This window comes from Heterocephalus glaber, unplaced genomic scaffold (genome assembly GCF_053883595.1).
Source record: "Heterocephalus glaber isolate CG9 unplaced genomic scaffold, H.glaber_assembly_v1.0 deba00001463, whole genome shotgun sequence".
NCBI lineage: Eukaryota > Metazoa > Chordata > Mammalia > Rodentia > Bathyergidae > Heterocephalus > Heterocephalus glaber.
The window spans coordinates 10,725,808-10,749,056 of record NW_028258310.1 but is presented as its reverse complement, the minus strand read 5'-3'; the positions used below and the strand labels follow the sequence as shown (position 1 = coordinate 10,749,056).

General features: G+C 48.2%; 1 protein-coding gene across 3 annotated transcripts in view; it reads left to right on the top strand.

Annotated features, from left to right (window-relative positions):
- The first annotated feature begins 9,055 nt into the window (after positions 1–9,055).
- Ppargc1b (PPARG coactivator 1 beta) overlaps positions 9,056–23,249 on the top strand; it is a 111,849-nt gene continuing 97,655 nt past the window's right edge. For 2 of the 3 annotated variants that reach the window (XM_004854400.4, XM_004854403.4), the window contains exon 1: positions 9,056–9,210. In XM_004854400.4, coding sequence (XP_004854457.1) covers positions 9,133–9,210 — 78 coding nt within the window. In that variant the 5' untranslated portion in view covers positions 9,056–9,132. The remainder of the gene's footprint in view (positions 9,211–23,249) is intronic. The other variant, XM_021266200.2, reaches the window with a different exon arrangement.

The following is a 23,249-nucleotide window of genomic DNA, read 5'->3' as shown; positions in this document are numbered from 1 at the left end:
CAACATTGTGCTAATCCTAAAACTGGATAAAGATAATAGGAGAAAAAAGTATGAACATAGATAGAAAATTTTTTTTTTTCGGTACTGAGGATCAAACTCGGGTCCTTGCGCTTGCACAGCAGGCAGTGAAACCACTGAGCTAAATCCTCGGCCCAGAAATTTTTTTAACAAAACAAATTATTAGAAGTCAGATCTGGCAGTATGTAAAAAGTGGTTTTATTATAGGGATGGCAGTGTTGGTTCAGCATTGGAAGATCCACCCCCAAAAGTCATCATTTTATCAGAGGAAAGGAAAAAGCCCTATGATCCTTTTACTGGTTGGAGAAAAAGTATTGGACTAAATTCCATAGCTGTTCATGGTAAAAACTATCAGGAGAACAGAACCTTCTCAACAGATCAAAGACATGTACTCCATACTTCAGCAAAAACTCCTTATATGAATGGAGAAGATACAATGCTTTCTCCCTAAAATGGGGAACAAGGGCAGATATGCCTACAGGAGAGGCTATTTTGGCTCATGTTTTAAAAGTTTCAATCCTTGCATGGTCAGTCAGCTCCAGATAGAATCCACATGTGGAAAGGTCTGGGTGGAGGAAAGTTCCCTGCATCTTGGCAGCTAAGAAGTAGAGAATGAAGGGAGAAACCAGGAAGAGAGATATACCCTTTCAGGTTACATTCCCAGTGTTCCACCTTTTTCAGCCAGACCCTGTCTCCTAACAGCAGGTCAGCTATAGTGCCCCTGTAATCAGATCACCTTCCCAAACATGAGGCTTCATGGGGAACATATGGATATAAACCATAACATTAATCTTTTCTCTATTGTTTATCTATTCTCCATTTCATTAATATCTACTCAAATTTTTCTTATTTCCTCCCTTTCCTTGCTTTAGGTTTAGTTTGTTCTTCTTTTTCTAGGGTCTTAAGGTAGGGGGTTAGATTATCCATTTGAGATTTTTCTTCTTTTTTAACATAGGCATTTAATGCTATAAACTTTCCTTGCCATGTGTAGTTTTGGAGTATAGGGTCTCATCACACCTTCCTCACTTACCCTGAGGAATTTGGAGTAAAACAACCATATACAGAGTCAGGAGCTTTGGTCTGGTCATGGTACTGCCGCTTGCTGAGTGGCCTCTAGTAAGTTCCTGCTCCTCTTGGTCTTAGTTGTATCTTACCTGTAAAATGAAGAGGCCATCCCACAGCTTCTACAGAAGCCTCCAGTGAGCCAGTTGGGAAGGTAGGCTCCAGTCTGTTGGTGCAGACATCTGCTGTTTTTACTCCTTCAACACCCCTTCCTCTCCTTCTGGCAAAGGCACCTGCCCTTTCCTTTGGCAGAGCCACCCCATCCCACATTATATTGAGGCCCTTTTTTGTGCCATGGACCCATCTGGCAGTCTATGAAAGCCTATGAACCATGTGCCTCCTTAAGTGGATGTTTCCAAATATATAATATAGTCTACATTGGGTCTGAAGGAAGCTGGTTATATTAAAACAGCAAATTTTATTAGAAAAACAAACTTGTAATATAGACTTACATGTATTTCTTTATTAATACATTTAATAACAAGATCTACTTGGTCTAGTAACTATTATAATTTCAAAGTAATGATGAAGATAAATGATATTTTGAGATATCTGTGACAGTTGTGGTGTGAAATATCTGCAATATCTATTTATGACAAAAATACCATTAAGCTAGTCTCTTCCTCATCTTCCTCTTCCTCCTCCTCCTCTCCTTCTCCTTTTTTGGTGCTGGGGATCAAACTCAGGGCCTTGGATGTGCTAAACACACACACTACCACTGCCCAAATTTATAGATACTTTTAATGCTATTGTGACTTGTTAATTGCATTTATAATAGAAGGAAATGCTAAATTTCAATTGGAGATTAGTAAAAGTGAGATATATTTTTTCCATCCAAATGAGTGGTCCCTTGAGAAACCTTGGTTTGAGGCTTTAGTCCTGGATTCAGAGGCAGGCATGTAACCCAGTACTAGCCATTGAGATCAGGGATTGGCAAGCCATGGGCATTTTCACCAAATGGATGCAGAGTGAACCCAAGACTTTTTGTGGAGAACTTTGAGGTTCTTTCTTCTGGACCTGCTAAGAGAATTGGACTTAGATCTAGTATCTTGCCATTACCTGCTTCTAGACAAAGCCAACAGAGAGGAAAGCAGACCTGAGCTATGAACATCCACACCTTCCTGAACACACTGCCTCCCTTAATGTGTTCACTGTGTAAGTCAATATATTATCTGTTAAGCCAGTTTGGGTAGCGATTTCTATTCAATGCAACCAAAGGAGTCACAACTAATACAGTACCCTGGAGCTTAGCAACGAGCCTGGTACAAAGTAGGCTGGTCATGAAGGAATGATGAATGAATTTTAAACAATGTAACAATATGATTAACATTATTCACTGATACATGCAGATCTGGCTTGATTGTATATTAAAAGATGAAGGCTCAAAGTAAGCATTCCATAGGTTTTTATTGATTGAATGAATAAAATAACTCATCTATTATCATTATTTCATAATAAACTTTGTATATTCTTCAGTGATATAATCAGGACCCCAGAGCCATCTGGAGAACACAAGCCTAGAATCATGACGGGCCTATAGTTACTAAGCAAGACCAAGGCACACTTGCCTGGGGAAAAACCATGCAATAATTTAAAGGAGCAAGGTGTAAAAAACTAAAAGAATTTTGAGTATTTTCACCATTGAGAAATGATATATGAGAAAATAGATATGTTTAAACATCATACCATATGTACATGTATCAAGACATCACATGGTACTTCACTAATATGTACAATTTTTATGTTTTATGTACCTGTTAAAAACAAATTTAATTTTAATTAAATAAAGGAATAAAGTGGATCTGTATGTACTAATATGGATAAACTTCCAAGACACATTAAAAAGGGAATTTCAAAATAGAAATTTCAGTAAGATTGTTTCTGTACAAACAAAGCTTTGAGTTTTTCTACAAACATAAGTTGAGTATAAATCAAAGCAAAATCCTTGGGAGGCTGCCCATGAATGCCAACAGTGGGCACCTCTGGCAGGGGATTGATCATCGACACTTGTCCTTTTTCTGTATTGTTTCTACTTTCTATAAGGATAAAATCATTACATGACATTTGTGTAATTAAAAATAATTTATAATTAAAAATGAAATAATAAAACGACAGGATGTGGAATATTCCCTCTCAACTGTGTGTATGTGTGGGGTTAGGGATTGAATACAGGTTTTTGTGCATGTTAGGTAAGTACTCTACCATTGACCTACACCCCCAACCCACAGCTCAAGTTTTCATAAATGTCTCCCACAATTCTTGAGGAAGCTGAAGACAGTAGGGTTGTCCCCAAGATGTCCTGTTGCATCTTTGACCTGTGCTCACAGTACTGTGCCCACAATGCCCTGCTTGTTCATGATACTGTGTCCATGATGCTGTATATGCCTGAGAGCCATGCCCTTCCTCTGCAGCCCTCCTGGCTGCTCTAGGAGCCAAGGAGATTCTTCCCTACATAAAACACTCCTAGGATGGCCTACTGACCTGGATTCTCCTCTCTCAGCATCCCGATCCAGCCGCCTCTGCCACCAAACTATGCATGGCTCAGATGACTTCTCCCAAAAACGGGAAAGGGAATCAGAGCACCTGGTAGTCACCCTGGGGAGATGCCCATCTGCAGCAGGGATGGGGTGGCTGATCCAGTTCAAGCCCACTAATGTTCAGAGTTAAGAATCTGTGACCCAGAGATTTGTCCAAATTGGTCCCTAAACCCTTCCAGTCTCCAGTTCCCCAGCTTTGTCCACTGAATAACTTAATATATCTTACCAAATTATGTGGCAATTCTTCTCTCCCCTCATATGGTACCCAGCAGAATATAAAAATGTTTCTTGAATCAAAGTATGTATAAATATCATGCTGTAATTTTTCCTTCTTTTGAATCAGACTCTTAAGATAAGTTCCCCAAAGGGGCATAACTGATGCCTTAGAATAATGAATGTAAAGTTCAAAGTGTTGTGCAAAAGGAACTTGATCCACACAAAACTCTAGGGCAAGTAGGACTAATAGGGTGATTTTCCTCCCATGCAGTGATTTTTCCCAAGATCTCAAAGCCACTAAAGGACAGCTTATTCAGGAATTCTTTTCATCTGCTTGTCTTATTTGATGATTATACTACATTTGGTTTTGTGTAAACTATGTTGCCCTTTAATGTCAAGTGGTTGTCTTTTTAAATCTTGCTATTCTGATAAAAGTTTATATCAAGTATCATATATATATATATATACACACACACACACACATTGAATAATAATCTGGTGGAGTTCGTATCTTAGTAAAGAAAAAAAAAGTACTCACATCTCTGGGCCTGTCTTTTCTGCATCTACTAAATGGTCAATAGAAGAGTCCTGTCTAGGATTTTTTTTTTTTTGTCCAGAAAACAGATAAGAAAAACACATTTCTCCTCTTCCCAACTTCAGCTTCATTACATTCATATTTTGTGCAATTACTGCTGGGGCTGAAGAGGGTGAATGGAAAAACAGTAAGCTCCGACTCTACAGCTGCTTAGTTTGCCTCACTTGATGACTTGGAAGCTCTTTAACCATTTAGAGAAAATGAAAGAGAAAGTGATCTGCTAAATGTTTCCTCCAAATGTATTGGTGAACTCAGGTTGGACCTATAGGAAGAAGAGGGTATCGCTGAACACAGAGAAATACCTTGGTTATGATGGATGGGGTTTCAAGTGTTGGTCCACTCCCCCCCACCACCACCAGTCCTAACTCTGAGACTCTCAAGTGATGCTATCTAGATGATGTCTTTTCAAACAATCAGCCCCAAGGAGACATTTGTCCTATGGAAGCAATATGAGGACTACACACTGTCTGGAGCCCTGGCCTCCAGTCCCGGCTCTGAAGGGCTGGGCCACATTCCTCTACCTATACAATGAAGCCAGGGGATAACATGCTTTCCACTGCCCTTCTGCAATTCTGAAGTTCCATCACTCCATGGAAGGTGGAGCTGGTTTCTAGATGAACAATACTAAGCAGGAGCCCTGTTAGTTTCTCTTGGCCTGAGTTCCTGCCTCCTGGACAGAAGCTGGAAAGAAACAGGCATTTGGACCCCTAGTTTGGGTCACAGAATTTCAGAGTTGTGGGTGGCTGGCAGGAAACCTCAGTGATAATCAAGACCCACATCCTCCCTCCCTCATCCAACACAAGTTTATTGAGCAGCTATGTTGAATAGAATATGGGCAGTGATGCAGGCTGTCATGTTCACTGATTTATTCACAGCACCTAGCAGTGTGTCACATACCATAGCAGGTGCTCACCAAACATCTGGTGGATGATGGGCAGTCTCCTACAGTAGTCATTTCGGGGAGCCTGTTAAATCAAGGCACACCTCAGGCCTACAGAAATGAAATCTCTAGTGGCAGGGCCCCAGTAACTGTCATGCTCTCCAGAGCTTGAGAACCACAGCTATAGTGTCTGAATCAAGCATTCTCCTATTATCAGAAGGAAGAAAATGCTGATGTATTCACTTTGGAGCATTTGTCACTAGAGAATAAATAGTCAAGTCAAATATCATAGGTTCATTTTACAGTAGCCATCACTGTCCACTGGGTATGCTCAGGGCTCACTTTCACTACTCTCAGGGTTGGCAAGGCCAATAAAAAGGCAGAGAAGGTAGAAGGGGAGCCACATGAAGTCTGAGTTTGGCATTATTGCCCGTCACTGGGAAGTCATAAAATAGAAATGTGCCCACCATTCCAGTTTCCCGTAGTTAGCTGCTGGGAAGTGTGTCTCTTCCTTTTCAAGGGTCTGTGGCTTGGTCCAGACACAGACCTGTCTTCAGATCTCAGCTATGTCTCTAGTGCTTGGTCTGGAGCTAATCACTTTAACCCCTTTTAATCTTTAGTTTCTTCAGTCATAAAATGGACATTACGGTTCACACTACTGAGGGATGTTAGGAGGATTAGAGATGATACAAACTCAGGTGTCTGGCACATGCTCAGTACAGAAAAGCTGTGCTGTTTTGGCTGAGACCTATAAAATGTTAGCACATCTGGGCCAGGGGATTCTGCAGAGCTTCCTGCAGCCTCTCTCTTTCACAGCCCTGGGAGAAGAGTCAGAGAGGGCAGACATGAAGCACGAGATCATCTAGCACCTGAGGTTTCTTGAGGGTTTTTTATTTCAATGGAGATTTCCAGATTCCTTTGTGGAGTACAGAGGTGATGTGGCTGAGACTGGATGGCCTGTGAAGAAGGAACTCATGGGACAAGATGCTTTTAGAAAGGAAGCTAGATCGCTCAGGGGAGGCACCTTCTCACCTATCTTGTCAGCCAAAAGCCTGTTCTGAGCACACGGATTGGTGAGAAAGTCCCAGAGGCTGAACAATTTGTGGCTTTTCTATCAACTCTGGAGTGTTAAAGACAAAACAAAGCAAAAAAGCCTCTGGGAAAGTACCATTGGGGTCTTCTGCGGCAAGGTACCAAATGGTCCCACAGCTTTGCAAGGCCATAGCTAGAGATGATTGGCCAAGGGGGTCATCCGATCTTGGCCTTTGGGCTACAAAGAGCACAACCCCAGTGATGAGGTAAGCTGAATAAGGACACCTCTGGAAAGTGTCCCACAGGACTCTGACTCTGGTGTCCAGCAGCAGCAGCCAAACACCGGACCTTGGGAGAGTTCAAGTGCTTGGTGCTAATGGTGATAATATTGGTAGTGATGATGATAGTGGTGATGGGCACTTCCTATCTGCCAGATACAGAGAGAAACAATGTATTTTACATGCATTGTTTCATTCAGTCCTTATAAAATCCTTATGTGGAGCAGCACCATTGAGATCACCATTTTAGAGATGAGGAAACCAAGACTCAAAAAGTAAATGTCCCTTTTGCTTTTAAGTAAAATAATAAGCCTGTTGCTAGTTCATACCAGGAGTCACATCAAAATGTACCAGAATCCAAGGTAAGCCAGCAGTGTGTAAGTGCTGGCCAGTGCCTTTAAGGGAAATTTACTTGATCCCCAGTTTTACAGATGAGGAAAGGACCAGACAGCTTAGCATCCCCCACTGATGTCAGACACTATGCCAAGCACTTTACATATATTATCTCTTTATCATCATATCATTCCCATGAAGTAATTTTGTGATCTCCACTTGTACAGATGAGGAAACCAGGGCCTAAGACTAAATGACTTGCTGGAGTTCAAAACCACACAGCATGACTCCAATCCTGAATCTCCTGAGTTGCCAATCCTGGAACAACACATGGCAGGGGCTGGACCAGAACCCAGGGCTCCTGATTGCCTGCCCAGTGCTCTGAGGCTAGATGTAGGCTCTCTGCTGGCATGCATTGTTCCTTAAAAGCGTACTGGCCTTAAGCCCAAAGAGTGAAATCACACCCTGCGGTTCTGGGAACCTCAGACAGAAGGAGAAGGAAGCTCTTGCTCTGCTGTTCAAGTCTGAGCAGGTGTGGTGGGGACTCTGCTTCCTCCTGTGGCTAGAAAGGAGGCCTTGCTAGCCAGGCAGGATGAGGCAGCCCTTAGGAGTGTAGGGTGGGAGGAGGGTAGCAGGCAGGCGTGCCCAATAAAACGGTCTAAATCTTCCCGCCTTCATGCTTTCATCCAGGCAGTACCCTCATCTCCTGCTTGGCAAACAGCAGGGCACAATCACGAGAGCTTGAGGCTGTAGTCTGGAGGCCCAAGTTTTGACTCTGATTCAGAATGCATCATGACCATCTTTTTCTTCATGTGCACACTGCGTGTGGTGGTGGTGGTGGTGGTTATCAAAATCTTCCAGCTTTTCCAGTTAACACACTGTTTATTACACAACTGTTATGAACTGGAGGTATAGCAAATACAAAAGCAGATGTAAGAGCTTGGTGTGCTGGTGCCCACCTATAATCCTGCTATTCTGGGAGGCCAAAGCAGGAGGATTGCAAGTTTGAGTCCAGCCTGGTCAACTTAGCGAGATCGTGTCTCAAAATAAAAAAATTTAAAAAGGGCTAAGAATGTAGCTCAGTGCAAAGGCCCTGGGTTCAATTCCCGGTACTGAAAAACCATCAACAAACAACAAAACCAAGGACAGGTAGGCCAAGCTTACATGGGTCTTAGAGTCTAGTAAAGAGATTCTCCAATCCTCATGGAAACAAAGGTGGAATGGCAACAAACCAGCTTTCAAAGCAAAAGTGTACAGAACCTAGTGAGCTCATTATGGTGGGGAGGTGAGGAGAAAGAGTGACTGATGGTCCAAGGCTGGTGGGAAAGGGGCCCCGGGGAGGCTGTTCCTCGGTGAAAGGCTGCTGGTGTAGAGGACCCTCGTGGATGGTTCACCCCAGGAACTCACAGAGGGCCAGTGGGCCTAGGAGCCTGGTTAATTCAAGAAGTAGACTGTGTAAGAGAAATCGTTGAAGTTTTCTTTTTCCGGGGAGGTTACTGGGACACTGGGAGGCAGTGATATGGTCAGTTATAACAGAATACATTCTCTGAAGTATGGGCAACGTAACCTTCAAAGAAAAAAATAAAAGCCACTTCCTTCGAGGAGCCTTCCTCGATTTCTCCACCTATGGCCTGTGATATTTCTCCCTGCCTCTCTGGCCTTGAAGAGGTAGGTAGAGAAACTCAGGCCTCTGGAGCTTTCTCTTTCTGCTACTGAAAGTGCACGTGGCTTCAAACAAGGTTCTTGACACCGCCCCCCCCCCCCCCCGCAGCGCAGCCTCAGTTTCCCCAGCTGTTCAGGAGCAGGTTGTTTGGCAGGGCCTGCCCAGCGCTAACGCAACGTGATTCGCTCCGGTAGGAGTGGGGAAGGGGGGCTGCCCGCATTGCTGCGCAGCCATCGGGCTGCTGGCTGGGGCACCACCACTTGGCTGGGGTCGCCTTCCTCTCTGCTGGGGGCTGCGGCACTGGGTCGCGGTGCCAGACGCTGCGCAGGAAAGTGGGGGTGCGACCCCTGGCTCGCGCAGCCCCGCCCCCAGAGTCAGCGGCCCTGCGGCAGCCCGGGGCCGAGCTCCGCCCTCCACCTCCCGCCGGCCTCGCCGCCTCCTCCCTCCTCCCTCGCGCGCTCCCTCCCCTCGGCCGGCTCGGCGCTGACTCCGCCGCACGCTGCAGCCGCGGCTGGAAGATGGCGGGGAACGACTGCGGCGCTCTGCTGGATGAAGAGCTCTCCTCTTTCTTCCTCAACTATCTCTCCGACACGCAGGTACGGTCGACCGGGGCGCAGGCCTGGGGCCAGGGTGCTGAGCACCCGGGGTTGCAGCTGCAGCCGCTGAGGCCAGGACGCAGCGATGGGCGCAATGGGGAGATGAGGGGTTCCAGGCTGCAGAGCCCCCTTTCCATGCGCCTGGCGATGCGCTCCATAACGGGTAGGGAGCTGGAGATCCCCCGGTCTGTGTTGGAGCACTGGGGACGCATAGCGGCTGGGAAGGGTTTAGTCTGAGGCACCTGGAGTCCGCCACCCCCTGCGGGCAGGCTGGGGGGTACCGCGTTTCCTTGGGGAGGATGAGCCGCGCGCGTTAAGGTGCGGGAGACCCTCGGGCTGACGCCGGGTGCTGTAGGCGCGCCCTTAGCGCCCGGCACTTGCTGCCGTACTTTCACGTGGACTTGTGGCCCCGGTATGGGCGCCTGCCCTCACCCCGGAGTCTCCTCGTTCTCTAGCCTCTGGCCCCCCAAGTGCTGCTCTCGGCACGCACAGCTCTCCACAGGCTCCCGCAGCGCGGAGTTTCCCGTCAGTTGCCCTCTGAGGGCTTGGGGTCTGCGGGGCACGTGGACCTGCGGGCGGAGATAGAGCCTTGGTTTCGCTATCCGACCAAGCCCCTCCCGGGGAAGAAGCAGGGCAGGATGGGGGCGGGAGGGCCGTCTGGGGGCGCCTGGGTCCCCCTGCGTCGCGCGGCCCTGGCGCGCGCTCCACGATGCAGGGGGAAGGGAATGCGAGGCGGCGTCCCGGGCTCTGGCTGAGCCTGGAAGCTCCACCGGCGACACCCGCGTGACAGGAGAGGGTGCTCGGTGTGCCGGGGTGGGGGAGGACTTGGGTAAGCCGGTGGCTTGGAGACCCGGAGGCAAGTGCTGCTGGGACAAGCAGTTACCAGAAATGATTACAGAAGGTGTGCGCACCCCCAACCCTTTCCCTCATTTCCCCCACCCCATGCCTGTTGCCAGCATAAAGTTTGGCTCCCGAGTTGGGGCTTTTACTGCGGGCGCCGGGCTGCTGGTGACTGAGAGGCTCGGGATGAGGCAGAACCCTGGAGGGGACTCCAGACGCGAGGGGACTTCGGGATGTAGAGAGGGGCCGCGGGACCGAACCGGGTGCGGCTCGCGGGGGCTGGTTCGGTACCTGGAGGGGAGCACCGGCCCGTTTTGCATAACACAGGAAGGGAGGGGGAAGGCAGAGGGGGCCCGAAGGTGGGAGGAGAGAGAGGGAAACTTTGCTTCTTGTTATAATCTGCCAGTCTTTGGGCGGTAGCAGCTGTCATGGGACCGGGTGGGCGGGGAGAGGCTTGTAAGCTGACTCCTCGCGGTGAAACGCGACTTGGAGGGGGACGCAGCTGCAGAGACGTTCAGCTCTAGGCGGACTCCGGCTGGCGACTTCGGGCTGGCGGCTGGGACTGCGCGGCGTGGCGGGGTGTCGCCGAGAGGAAGCCTGCCACGCGCGGGGAAGGCCGGCCCCAGCCCTCTGCAGGCTCGCGGGGCCGTGCGGTCGGTGGCGGGAGCTCTCGGGTGGGCTCGCGGTGGAGGCCGGAGGGGCTGGCGGCGAGCGCTCGCGCGTCCCGAGGCCGGGGGTAGGTGTTTGACGAGCAGGCTGCGCGCTCGGGTGTGTGTCTCTGTGCACACGCCGCGCGCGCCGGGCGCGTACCTTTACCTCTGACGAAACTGCGGTGGAGCTCCCGCCGCCGTCGCCCGGCTCCGTCACACGCCCCGCGCCTGTGTCTGCGCGGAAGGCGGGCTCAGCCTTAGCAGCCTCGGAGCCGGCAGCCTGGGACCGGGAGGTCCGCGCTGGGGACGACGGGCAGAGCGTGCTCTGGGAATCAAGATGCTGCCTGCGGGTCTCACACTTACTTGCCTGGGCTCGACTCCAAACCTGCACACTGAGGGAGACGCAAGTGAGGGAGGCCTGAAACAGCCAGACACTCTTTAAGGGCCGCAGCAAGAATCGTCTGTTCTGGATCTGATCCTGGTTTTTAACTCCATCTTCAGAGCTTGGCTCACCAATAATTAATTATTTGCCCTGCTAGCCACCCTACTCAGCAGGGCCATTTCACCTAAGGAAACTAGAAAATTGGGTAATCAGGTGTCAGCAGAAGCTGTGTAGTGAAAGTTAATCTGAGACGTTTGCTTTTTTTTTTTTTTTAACCACGTGACAGGCCGAGGCTCCTCTGGTGATCTTTGCCGGCCCAACTTGGGAAATGTAATTGATAGGACGAGCTTTGCAGCCACCCCTAGAAGGCTCAGAGAGCCCTGCCAGAAGAGGGCCTGGGCGGGCCATCCAGTGCCTCCTCATTTTACAGCTGGGGAAGGAGGTTGCGAGGGGTGAGCGGCTTCTACAGGACCACTCAGCCAGCGGGTGACAGAGCCACCCAGGGCTCCTGACTCCAGGTCCTGTGTGTTACCTCGAAATAGCACTGGACTTGGAGTCAGAAGGCCTGAGTGGAGTCACCTTCCCCACTCACTGGCTGGGTGACCCCGGAGCAAGCCATTTTAACTCCTGGAGCCTCCTCCTCCATCTGTGCAATGGGGCTGAGGTGCCTGCAAAGGAGAAGCCATGGCCTGGTGGTGGGGGTGAGGAATATTGCATGTCAACTGTCTGGTTGTCCCTGTGGCTTCCCCTTCCTTTCCCGCACCCCTTTCCTGACCCTCCCCTCCTCCAGCTCTCTGCTCTGGAGGGTTGGGGCAAGTGGACAAAATGGCAATTAACTGTCCTCGTTCAGAGATTTTTGTTGTCTTTCATGGCTAATCCAGGGTTAGATTAGAGGGAGAACTTCTGTTGAGGAGACTTAACTTTTACCCACTGGGGCCAAAGTACAGAAATTTAGTAGAACAAGGATTGTGACAGTTTCTTAAAGGTTTGAGAAGTATCCTTGCCCACCTGTCCTGTGTGGCCTTCTCCTCCAGTGGCCTTCCCTGCCCTGCTTCTCCTTTCCTAGTTGTTGTTATCTGTTATACAACCAAGTTCTTTATGTGTGAGGCCAGAGTTGTGCCTTTTGTTTCTTTGTGCCTGCATGACACCTGTCCACATGCTGAGCCATGTTCCTTTTGCTCAGCTCTTGGCTAGGCACATGGGTTGCAGACCGGGGGGTATGGCTGGGCCCTGCCAAGCAGAAGCTCCCAGGCTGGCAGGAACGACAGCTGAGCAAGTGGGAAGAGAGGAATGCAGAGGGCTGCAGCTGTAGGCAAAAGCGGAGGCTCCAAAGGCCACACAGTAAGCCCATGCTAAATATGGGTTGTTTGAAGTCACTTGGGGCATCAGTCATTGATGTCCAAAATGTCAGAGATGGCAGGAACTTTATAAACCACCCAGTCCAATATTTCATTTAAAAATAATAGAGCTGTTAAAAATACTATTAGGCATTACAAAAAGAATTAGGAATATGTAATATTATCCAGACATAACCATTGTTAGTTTTCTTATGTATTTCTAGACTTTCTCCTATTTATATATATCACTTGTTTTTTTAAAAAAAATAGTTATTCTGTGTATAATCTGCATGTAATTGATAAACTTGGAATGAACACTATTTTGTAACTTTCTTTGTTTCCCCCCAAAGAAATGCTGTGAACATCTTTCCACATCAATAAGTATTCTACTTAATGTCTTAATGGTTATATAGTATTTCATAGAGTATTGAACCAAAATGTATTTAATCAATCCATTATTATTGTTGCTCAATTGTTTCCCTTTTTTTGGCTATTGTAAGCTGTGCTGAAATGAATATCATTGCGGGTATGTTTTCTGTCCTTCATTTAAATTCCTAGAAGTAGAATTACTCCATCAAAGCAACTATGCAGGCGTTTGGTAAGCACATTTCTGGACTGCCTTGTAGAAAGATTGTACTAATTTACACACTCACCAGGAGTGTGTGGGAATGCTTCATCCCCCATACTCAGATAACTCTTGGTATTTGCATTTTTACCAGTCTGTTCATCAATAAATTCTGTGAGCTTTATTGTTTTAATATGCATTTCTCTGAGTACTTGTGATGCTGAACTTTTTCCTCCTAGAATCATGAGCAACTTTTATTCTGTGTAGTGCTGTGCCTATGAACTTGGCACATTTTGCAATTGTTATCCTGTCCCTTCGTTGTTCTGAGGCTGGAACTGAAGTGGCCTCAGCCACATGGAGAATTGGGAAAATGATGCAAAGTCTTAGCATCCTCTTAAGGTCTGCAAGATTGCTCCCTCCATAGCTTTAAAAGCCAGGGCCAACTGCTTTCCAAGTCAGAGTTCTGGCCATATGCAGGAGCAGGTTGAAGTGTCGCCTTGGCTGGGTGCATTTGCTCACCCTTCACCTGTGTGAGACCAAGTGGCAGGCATAACTTTTTCACCTGAGCTCCAATGGGGACATGTTCCCCAGAGGCCTGAGCTCCCTGTTCACTGGGCCCCATGGCCAATGCTGATGATCACGCTGCCTGTGAAACCTAGGAAAGGCCATGGCCCAGCAGCTGGGCTGGGGGCTCATATTTCCCCTTCACCTAGGGCCCTCCTTTCTCCAGCTGGTGCAGGCCATCCAGAAGCTCCACTGTGCCATGATATGAGTCAGCCTGTTCCTGCTCCTCCTGAAATAATAGAGGAATAATGGCTTGAGTCAGAAGCAGCCTTGCAAATGGGGCCTCAGGCATGGAACTGAGGTCATGACAAGAACATTGCTGGGTTAACGGCTGTCTTCTCCTTCATCATTGTCATCACCAGTGACATTTGTCGAGCATCCTTGGGGATTGTTGCACACTGCTGAGCCTTCTGCTTGCACTATTGTATTTCATATATCATATTTCATTCTCTTAAAAATTCTGTACAATGTATGTGCTATTTTCTAGTTTTACAGATTTCAGTTTCAGAGAACTCAGATTTGCTGAAAACTACCTAGCTTACACTGCCTTTGAGTAAGAGGAAGGCCAGGATTAGTGGGTGATGTTCCCATGCCCCCTGACTTGTCCTCATTGAAGACAGGGACTGCTTCCTGCTATTGATCTTGATTGTTTTTCCAGCCAGCACCTTGAGCAAATGAAGACACACTGTATAGAGAGAAGAAAACAGAACTCAAGTCCTTCTGCTTCTCTGAGCCTCAGTTTCTTTTTTTGTTTGTTTGTTTTGTTTTTTGGTACCGGGGATCAAACTCAGGACCTTGTGCTTGTGAGGCAGACAGCAGAACCACTGAGCTAAATCCCCTGGCCCTTCAGCCTCAGTTTCTTAATCTATAAAATGGGGATAATAGGTCCTAATTCTCAGAGTTGGAAGGAAATCATATGATGTATATAAAATAAGCACTGACCAGCTGCTTATGAAATTTGGAATTCTCTCTTTGAGCTCTTTAAAAGGCCAAGACTGAGTCTAGAGCTAACTATCATACCTGAAATTTTTTTAATATAATAAAAGAGAAGCATAATTCTTACTCTGTAAGAGTGAATGGAACCCAGATGAAGTCACTTAGAAGAGAGGGTATAGGGTCAGTTTCTGCCTGACATCCTCTGAGGTAGTTGAGTGCCTCCTCTGAATCCCACAGGCACACAGTTGATGCCAAACCATTTGGATTGGATTGACCTTTGTGTTCTTTTCCTGTCTCCCGGTCTAGGTCCTTGTCCCATCCACAGCAGGATTCCTACAATTACTACGAGATTTTTGCCACACCAGACTTTGCTCTCTGCCGTTTATCCTCAGCTTCTTGGCAGATCAGCCCTCTCACAGTGTAGGTCAGATGTCACTAGATTTTTTAGAACAGCTTTAGGATTACAGCAAAACTGAGGGGAAGGTGCAGAGATTTCCTGTGTACCTGTGCTCCCAACAAGCACAGCCTCCTCCAGTACCTACGATGTCCCCACCAAGTGTCTGTTTGTTAACTGGATGAGCCTGTGTTCACGCACCATTATCACCCAGAAGCCACAGTTCACAGCTGGGCTCACTCGGCATATGCATTCTGAGGGTTTGGACAAGTGCATGATGACGTGTATCTGTCATTACAGTGTCACATGCAGCGTCACACTGCCCTAAAAATTCTCTGGGCTCTTCCTGTGCTTCCTTCCCCTCATTTTTGGCAACTACTGATATCTTTACTATCCACATAGATGTGCCTTTTCCAGAATGTCAGAGTTAGAACCGTGCAGTATATAGCCTTTTCAGATTGGCTTTTTTCTCTCAGTACTGTGCACTAAAGTTTCTTTTATGTGTTTTCATGGCTTGATAGCTCAGCTCCCTAATACTTTTAAATTAAGGCCCTAGTCAGGAGTGATGGTGCACCCCTATAATCCCAGCATTTGGGAGCCTGAGGCAGGAGGATTGCCATGAGTTTGAGGCCAGCCCGAACTACACAGTGAAACCTTGTCTCAAAAAACCAAAAAAGAAAAAAAAATATTAAGGTCCAAACTTTAAACTGTGATATTCAGGGGCCTTCAGGTCCTTCAAGTTGGAGATTTAGGCCCCTGGCTTTACCCTGAGTTGTCTTTTCCTCAGTTTAACACCAGGTGATGTGACCTTGAGGAGGTGTCTCAAGCTCTCTGACCCTAGTCGGTTCATATACAGAGCTGGGTTAACAATAGCATGTTCATGTTCCTGTGAGATGCACCCAGAATGTGCTGAGGTTTCCTCCTAGAGGCCTGGGCTCCTGTTATTGCTGGCGGCCTCCTCTGTGACCACTTCCACTACAACCGTGCTTGTCCTGCAAGGGCCAGCTCCCGTGTGTCGCTGTGGAGGTGCCCCCACCCGCCCCCGGCCCGGGTCTTGCTGCTCTAGACGGCAGGACAAAGTGTGCAGGGCCAGCAGAGCATTCTGGGGCCTCCCAGACAGGGCTTTGTGATTTGCCAGCTGTGAGACCTCTGGGCTCTCGGTCCTCTCTCTGAGCTTCCACTTCTGCATGTGGGAAGATCGTGATCAATAGTGCTTCTGCATGAGGTTGTTGGGAAGAGTGGATGAAAATCAAATGGCAGTGTAGGACAGCATAGATTAAAGCATGACTGCACATGACTGCATGCACTAGGGCCCAGGTGACACATGCCTCTCTTGTCCTTTGAATTGTTACATAAGAAATCACCCCAGCATGTTCACCTCCATAAAGGCAAGGATTGTTGTCTGTTCCAGTCACCATTTTCCCCACAGTGAATAGACAAGGTGCTGAACATAGTGCACACTTAGACGCCCTCACTCAGTTGAATGAACATGCTGGATGTGAGCCTCTTCAGGGCACTTAGCATTTCTCATTTCATATCCTTAGTCTTCGGGGTCTTGAGAAGGGGAGAAATGATAAGTGCTGTGAAATGAACTGGAATGTCCTTTGGCCACCACCCTCCCCATCATTTTAATGTATTCATAGCCTACCCAAAGTTTTAAGCCCTGCTTAGAAGCCCGTCCTCTCTGGAAAGCCTTGTAAGCCAACTGTCCTGCATCCCCCACCCACTTGGAGGAGTTCATCTCAGGGCTTCATGGTTAATGAGTGGCTGACCTGGGATTTGAACCTTGGCCCTGAGCAGCTTCCTGTTCTGCTGGGCTTGGGAGGAACCTTGGAAAGCAGACAGCAGAGAGTGCCAGGGATGTGGTAGGTAGGCTGCTGACTCCACAGCGGCCAGCTCTTACCCAGCTGAGGACTGGGAATGTCTTGGCTCTGAGGGAGGGACAGGGTAGGTGGGCCGAGAGAACCATTGCCTGAGGTGGCTGGGCTTTGAGTGGCTGTTGGACTTAGGGGTAGGGTCCACACTGCCCCTGGACAGACTGCAGTTTCTTCTGGCTCTCAGTATTCCTGGACCCCAAATACCCCCACCCCAACCCCTTCTAGGGCTCCCCTTGCAGTAACTGGAGGTTATCATTAGATACTCAGGGCCACCCAGTCAGAGAGCCAGTGTGCGACGGGGGTCAGCGGCCAGGTTCACAGAGCTCAGAGAGGAGGGCCTTGGCCTGAGGTCACACAGCTAGGCTGGGCACTGGGTCTGCAGGTATAAGGGTGGCTGCTGAATTCCTGGGTACCCACCTTGTTCTTTCCTGAAGACAGAGACTTGAGTTACCACCCACTCTGGAGTAGGAGACCAGAGAGACTTTTACAAATGTGTGGGTATTGATTAATTATTCCCAAAGGCCTATAATTACTGTTGGTGTTTTAGGTAAGAAAACAAACATTTGTCCTAATTGTTCAAGTGGCTGAGAAGGGCTTTTAGAACTATGGTTAGGCTTTTTTTAGGGTAAGCTCTGTGACCTTAGCATGGGATTTCTTTGTGCGTTAGTGTTTTCATCTAGGAAATGGGGCTGACACTTTTATAGCACGTACTTTAAGGGTTTGGGTGAACACTGTTTGAGGCAGTGTCTGTAAAGTGTTTAGAAATGTTCAATCAATAGTAGCTCTTACACTGGATATGGTGGCACATTCTTGAACCCAGCACTCCAGGAGGCTGAGGCAGGAGGACTGCAAGTTTGAGCCCAGCTTAGGCATTTAGGGACTTAACAAGACCCCATTTAAAAAAAAAAAAGGCTAGGAATGTAGCTCAGTGTGAAGCTTTGTTCAATCACACACACAGACACACACACACACACACACACACAAGAAAAAAGCGAAAGAAAGAAAAAAAAAGCCTTTAGTATCAAAAAAGAGACAACTAGAATGCAGACCCTGCTGTTTGTCTTTTTTTCTTTCCAGTACCGGGGATTGAACTCAGGACCTTGTGCTTGCCAGGCAGGTGCAATGCCACTGAACTACATCCCCAGCTGCTATTTGTCTTTTGACCTGAGCTCAGGTGTAGGCCCTGAGGTCTCTGTTTTATTTTCCTCACCTTGTACTTCTGGAGGAACTGAAGAGGAGTCCATCTCACCTAAGCGAGCGTTGCAACGCTGACTTTTAGGAAACCAAATCCAGTTCGGTTCCAGTTGAAGAAAGGTAAAGAAATATGAGGTAGTGGTTACGAACACCAGGCTTTGGAGTTTAATTGCCTAAGTTTTTAATCAGGGCTCTACTACTTAACTAGGTGTGTGACTTTCCACAAGCATCTTAATCCCTGTGATCCTCATTGCTTCATATACAAAATTGGGAATCAAAACAGTCTGCTCTTCTCAGGATCACTTAAGATAACTGCAGAGGGCGCGAAGGCTTGCAGCACTGTCTGACATATAGTAAGCAGTCAAGTGAAAGCCACTATGATGATGACAATGACAATGATGTAAAATAAAATACTCAGATGTCAACTTGAGCTTGCAAGGAGTTGGGAGTGCCAGAGACCATCTTGGTTCACGTTTTCACTTTGAAGTGAGCATGTGGACTGGGAACAGACGAGGAAGTGCCATCAGGTCACCTGGCAGGGTCAGGGCAGGACACACACACACACACACACACACACGCACACACACTGCTGACTGCTTGGCCAGGGGTGGCTCTGCATAGCAGGGACTTGAGTGTCTGGGACCCACTGTCTGGGAACTCAGCTGGGTGAGCCCTGCTAGGCCAAGATGGACGCTCCCCGACAGTTCTGCAGCCATAATTTTTCCTTGTGATTGCCTGGCAGAACACAGTCATTTAGCAGAGGGAGAGCGAGGAGACGAGAGAAAGCAGGCCCTGAGCATTTGGAGCAGCCGGCCCACGAGTCGCTCCCTGATGTTGCCATGGCAAACAGCCTTGGCAACGTGGCTGCTTGTGCCTTTATTTCTGGTCTCAGGCTCCTTGCAGGGAAGTGTGGTACCCAGAACACTGAGGAGGGCCCTGTCTTGGCTCCTGGGCACTGAGGGGGACCTGGCTTTGAAGCTGCTGTGATCCCCTGCTCAAAACACCTGCAGCCCACCCAGCATGACCTGCAGAAGCAGACTCCTGGCTGTGGCATCCTAGGCCTCAAATGCCCATCCATCCAACTCTCTGTCCATATACATCAAATACTTGGTTTGTGACCATGCCACACTGTACCCACTGCAGTAAGAGTGGAACAGTGCAACTTTGTTAATGTGAACTCTGGCTGCAGGTGTTCCCAATCTGGCCTCATCTTCAGCTATATCCTTTCACAATAACGATGCTGAGAGGAGAGTTAACAGCTAACTAATCTTTCCAGGAAATTGGTCTTCCAGGCCCTACACTAAAGTCTTTACTTGTAGAATCACATCTAACCCAGAGGAACCCCATGCAGCAGTACCTGCTGTTACCCCCACAGTTTAGGGGTAGCAGTTTGGTAGACTGAGGCTGAGCCCAGAGTCTGTGGCATTGGTGCTGTTTTACAGCTCAGCTCTTAGACCGGGGAGCCCTGGGGCCCCTCCTTGAGTTGTGTGACCTCTGCCTACTCCGCATGTCCAGCTGCATCCTTTGGGGCTCAGCTCAGTGCCCCAGCTCTAACTGCCCCTCCCCAAGCACCCTCGGATCCCAGACTCTGTATAGAAGCTCTCTGTTCCCTGCCCTTGCTCTGTGCACCCTGCTGAGGCTTTTTGTTTGTTTGCTTTGGTGCTGGGGATTGCACCCAGGACCTGATCATGCTGATCAGGCTCTCTACCCCTGAGCTGCACTTGCAGCCCCATCCTGGTGAGCTTATATTTGCCCTCTAGCGCCCCAGACTTCACAGCCAGGAAAGTGGCTGAGGCGGAGAGCTTTCACTATCTTGGTGAGGGGTCTGACTTGGCGAGCAGTGAGGAGTCAGCAACACAAGTTTCAACACCACCATCATTATCATTATTAACAGCAGGCACACAACACCTCTCACCTTTAGAGACCTCTTGGTTTGTGCCAGGTCCTAAGCTAGGATCTTGAGATGCATTATCTTGTTTAATCCTCAACCAGCCAGTGAGGTTGGTGGTTTGATGCAGGAGAAAACTGAGGCATAGAGAATTTCAGTGACTCCCTGAACCACCTGGCTGGCAGCAGGAGGGGTTGGATTTTAGTGTAGGTCTGGCTGGCCTCAAAGCTGATGGTCCTGACCACCGCAGTGTGGCTGATCCAACTGAGCACATAGAAAGGACTGGAAGGGGTAGAAGTGAGCTGGATCTGGGAGAAGACCTCACCAGCAGACATCGGAGACAGAAGGGGATTCGTATGGGGAATGATTTGTACTGGGCAGGTATCCGTTTATTCAGGGCCCACTGTGTGCCAGGTCTGTCCCTCACCCCTGGCCTCTCCCTGAGCCTGGTTAAGTGTAAAACTGGCCTTTGCCTGATACAACCTTTTATTTTGTGTTATGTTTCAATGGTCTCTCTTCTTTATCCAGTCAGGACTGGAGCCCACTAAGGGTTGGGGACCCTGGCAAGCTGGCTCACTGTCAGATTCCCCAGTGCCAGCCAGGTGTGGTGGCTCAGGCCTGTAATCCTAGCACTCTGAAGGCTGAGGCAGGAGCATCGAAGTGAGTTGGGGGGCATAGTGAGGTCAAGGCCAGCCTGACCAACATAGTAAGATCCTGTCTCAAACATCAATCAATCAATCAAATAAAAATTCCCCAGTGCCTTCACAGTCTCTGGCATACCTTAGGCCCCCAATAAATACGTGTTGAAGGGTTCAATGGATAAACAAATGCTACTTGATTTTTTTCAGAAAATTCACCTAACCTTTGCCTGGCCTAAGAGTTTCCTTGAAGCTGTGTTAGGGGCAAGATGAGTACAGGGTATTGTGCCCCGTCCCCACAAGGGACACCAAGATAAGCCTTGCACACACAGGAATCAAAGCCAAACACTCTCGGAGCCTCAGAACCCCCTATCAGAATAGGGGCCTGGAGGGCGGGCCTTGTGGAATGAATGTTAAACCACTGTTAGAGGTAACAGGGTGCTGCTGTGACCCAGCTTGGAAGGGTGCAGAGCCTCAGGAACCCTGCACCACAGGGAGATGTCTAGTCAGGTGTCCTCACATTCTAGGGAGACTGAAGTCAGCACTTTACACTGCCCAACTGCTGACTCCGGAAGGACTGGGCAGCTTGGGGAGAAGGTGGGCCCAGGGAGGTGAAGGGGCAAGGGAGGACTCCAGGACTCCAGCACAGCGCCCAGCCCCAGGGGATTAACTCCATGCTGTTTTTCCTTGCCCGGAATCCCAGGTACATTCTACCCTTCATGTTTCCTACTTAGGGCTGATCTGCTCTTAGGTTGTACGCATTTCTTACCAGCTTGGCAGTCCTGTCCAGGCCTTGTGACATTAGAAGCAGCACATCTGTTCTGTGTGTCTCTGTGGGCCCGGGTGAGGGGTAGGGGTTACCTGAGGCAGATGCACGGACTGCAGGGCTGACAGCAACTTGAGGACACAGATACAGAAAAGGGACAGATGGGTCCGACCCTCGCTTCCTGCTGTTGCTACATATATTACTATGCAGAAGTTCAGAGCTAATTGGTCACAGTGTGTCACCCCCAGGAAAGGCGTATTGTGTTTGGTGTCCTCTGAGGGAGCAGGGAAGTATGTGGTACATTCTATATATATATATATATATATATATATATATATATATATATATATTTTTTTTTTTTTTTTGGTACCAGGGATCGAACTCGGGTCCTTGTGCTTGTGCTGCAGGAGGCAAAACCACTGAGCTAAATCCCTGGCCCATTATGTGGTACATTCTGATATTTTCATCACAAATAAGTGTCAAAAGCAGAGGAAAGATTTGGCCTGCAGAGTTACTTAAAAACTTCGCTTTTTGTGATCATACATTATCCCTTGATGATGCCAGGTGAATAAGGATTTAGACCAACCATAAAACTTACTTTGAAAGTTAATGCAGGGGCTGGGCATGGTGGCGCACACCTGTAATCTCAGCACTCCGGGAGGCTGAGGCAGGACAGTCGCTCCAAGTTTGAGGCCAGCCCTGGGGTACACAGTGAGTTTAAGGCCAGCTTGCATAGTAAGACCTTGTCTCAAAAGAAAAAGAAAAGACAGAAAGAAAGTTAGTGCAGTATATGAAAATGAGGTATTTCAGATTTCCAAGGTTGAGGAGCTAGGACCAAGAGTGTGGTTGGGCATTAGGCGAATGCCAATTGGCCTCTAGAAATAGTGTAGCTTATGGATGAATGGAGCTTGAGTCTCAGGATCCAGCTTTCTGGTTCAAACTTTAGCTTTATGATTTTTTGGTTGTGTGATCTCAGGGGTCAGATAGCTGTTCTGTGCTCTTTAGCCAGCTCCCAAGTGAGGGTAAAAATAAGACTGACTTTCTAGGCTTGAAAGAGCTAATCAGTAGTTCTCAGTCATGGGTGCACATCTGAATCAACCATGGAGTTAAAAAAAACCCTCATAATTACACATCTGGGGCTGTCCCAGACCTTCTGAATGAGAATCTTTGTGCACAGGCCCTTAGGTGTTTATGTTTTAAAATGCTCCCTCTGATAACACCCAGCTCTGGTTCTAGAAACTCACATACTATTTGTAGAGGGTCTGGCACTAACTCTGTTCCCTCTGCTCTGTATCTTTCTGCTTCTGTTCAGAGCCTGGGGTAGCATTTAGTTTAGGAATGGTCAGGGAACCAAGAGAAAGCCACTTTATACTGCCTGGGTAAAGCCACATGGGTTCCCCAGCTGACATTTCTATTTGATTTTTCACATCAGTCCTGTGTAGTAGGCAAGAGGAGAGTGTTCCCATTTCACAGATGGAGAAATGGAGGCCCAAAGGGTGACTTGATATCAGCTGCCACAGCTAATCCATTTCCAGTATTTTTCTTCAGCTCATAACTGCCCTCCTCTGTCCTCAGCCACACACCCACATGTGGGACAACTCCTAGGAGGCAGAGAATCAGGATTAAGGGATGGCTACATGGGAAGTCAGGGAAAAGAGGGAGCCATCCACAGAACCTTAGACCAGTGATCCTGGTTCATCAGCTTAGAGGGCGCTGGTCACAGTGCCAGGCTGAGCAGCAGTGTGGGGAGCAGCAGGCTGGAATCTACTGCTGACACCAGTGCCCTGGCCTTGCAGCTCCTGTGCTGCTCCCACGAAGTGGGCAGGGTAGGCTCACCTCCAGCTGGGGCAGTGAGGCCTTTATACTTGCTGTTCCCTCTGTCAGGAGTGCTCCTTCTTGATGTGTTCCCTCAGCTCCTTCGGGTCCTCAGGTGCCACCTCCTCAGAGTGGCCTTCCTGGACATTCTGGGACGCTGTCTTGTTTATTCTTCTATATCTCGCTTGTTGCC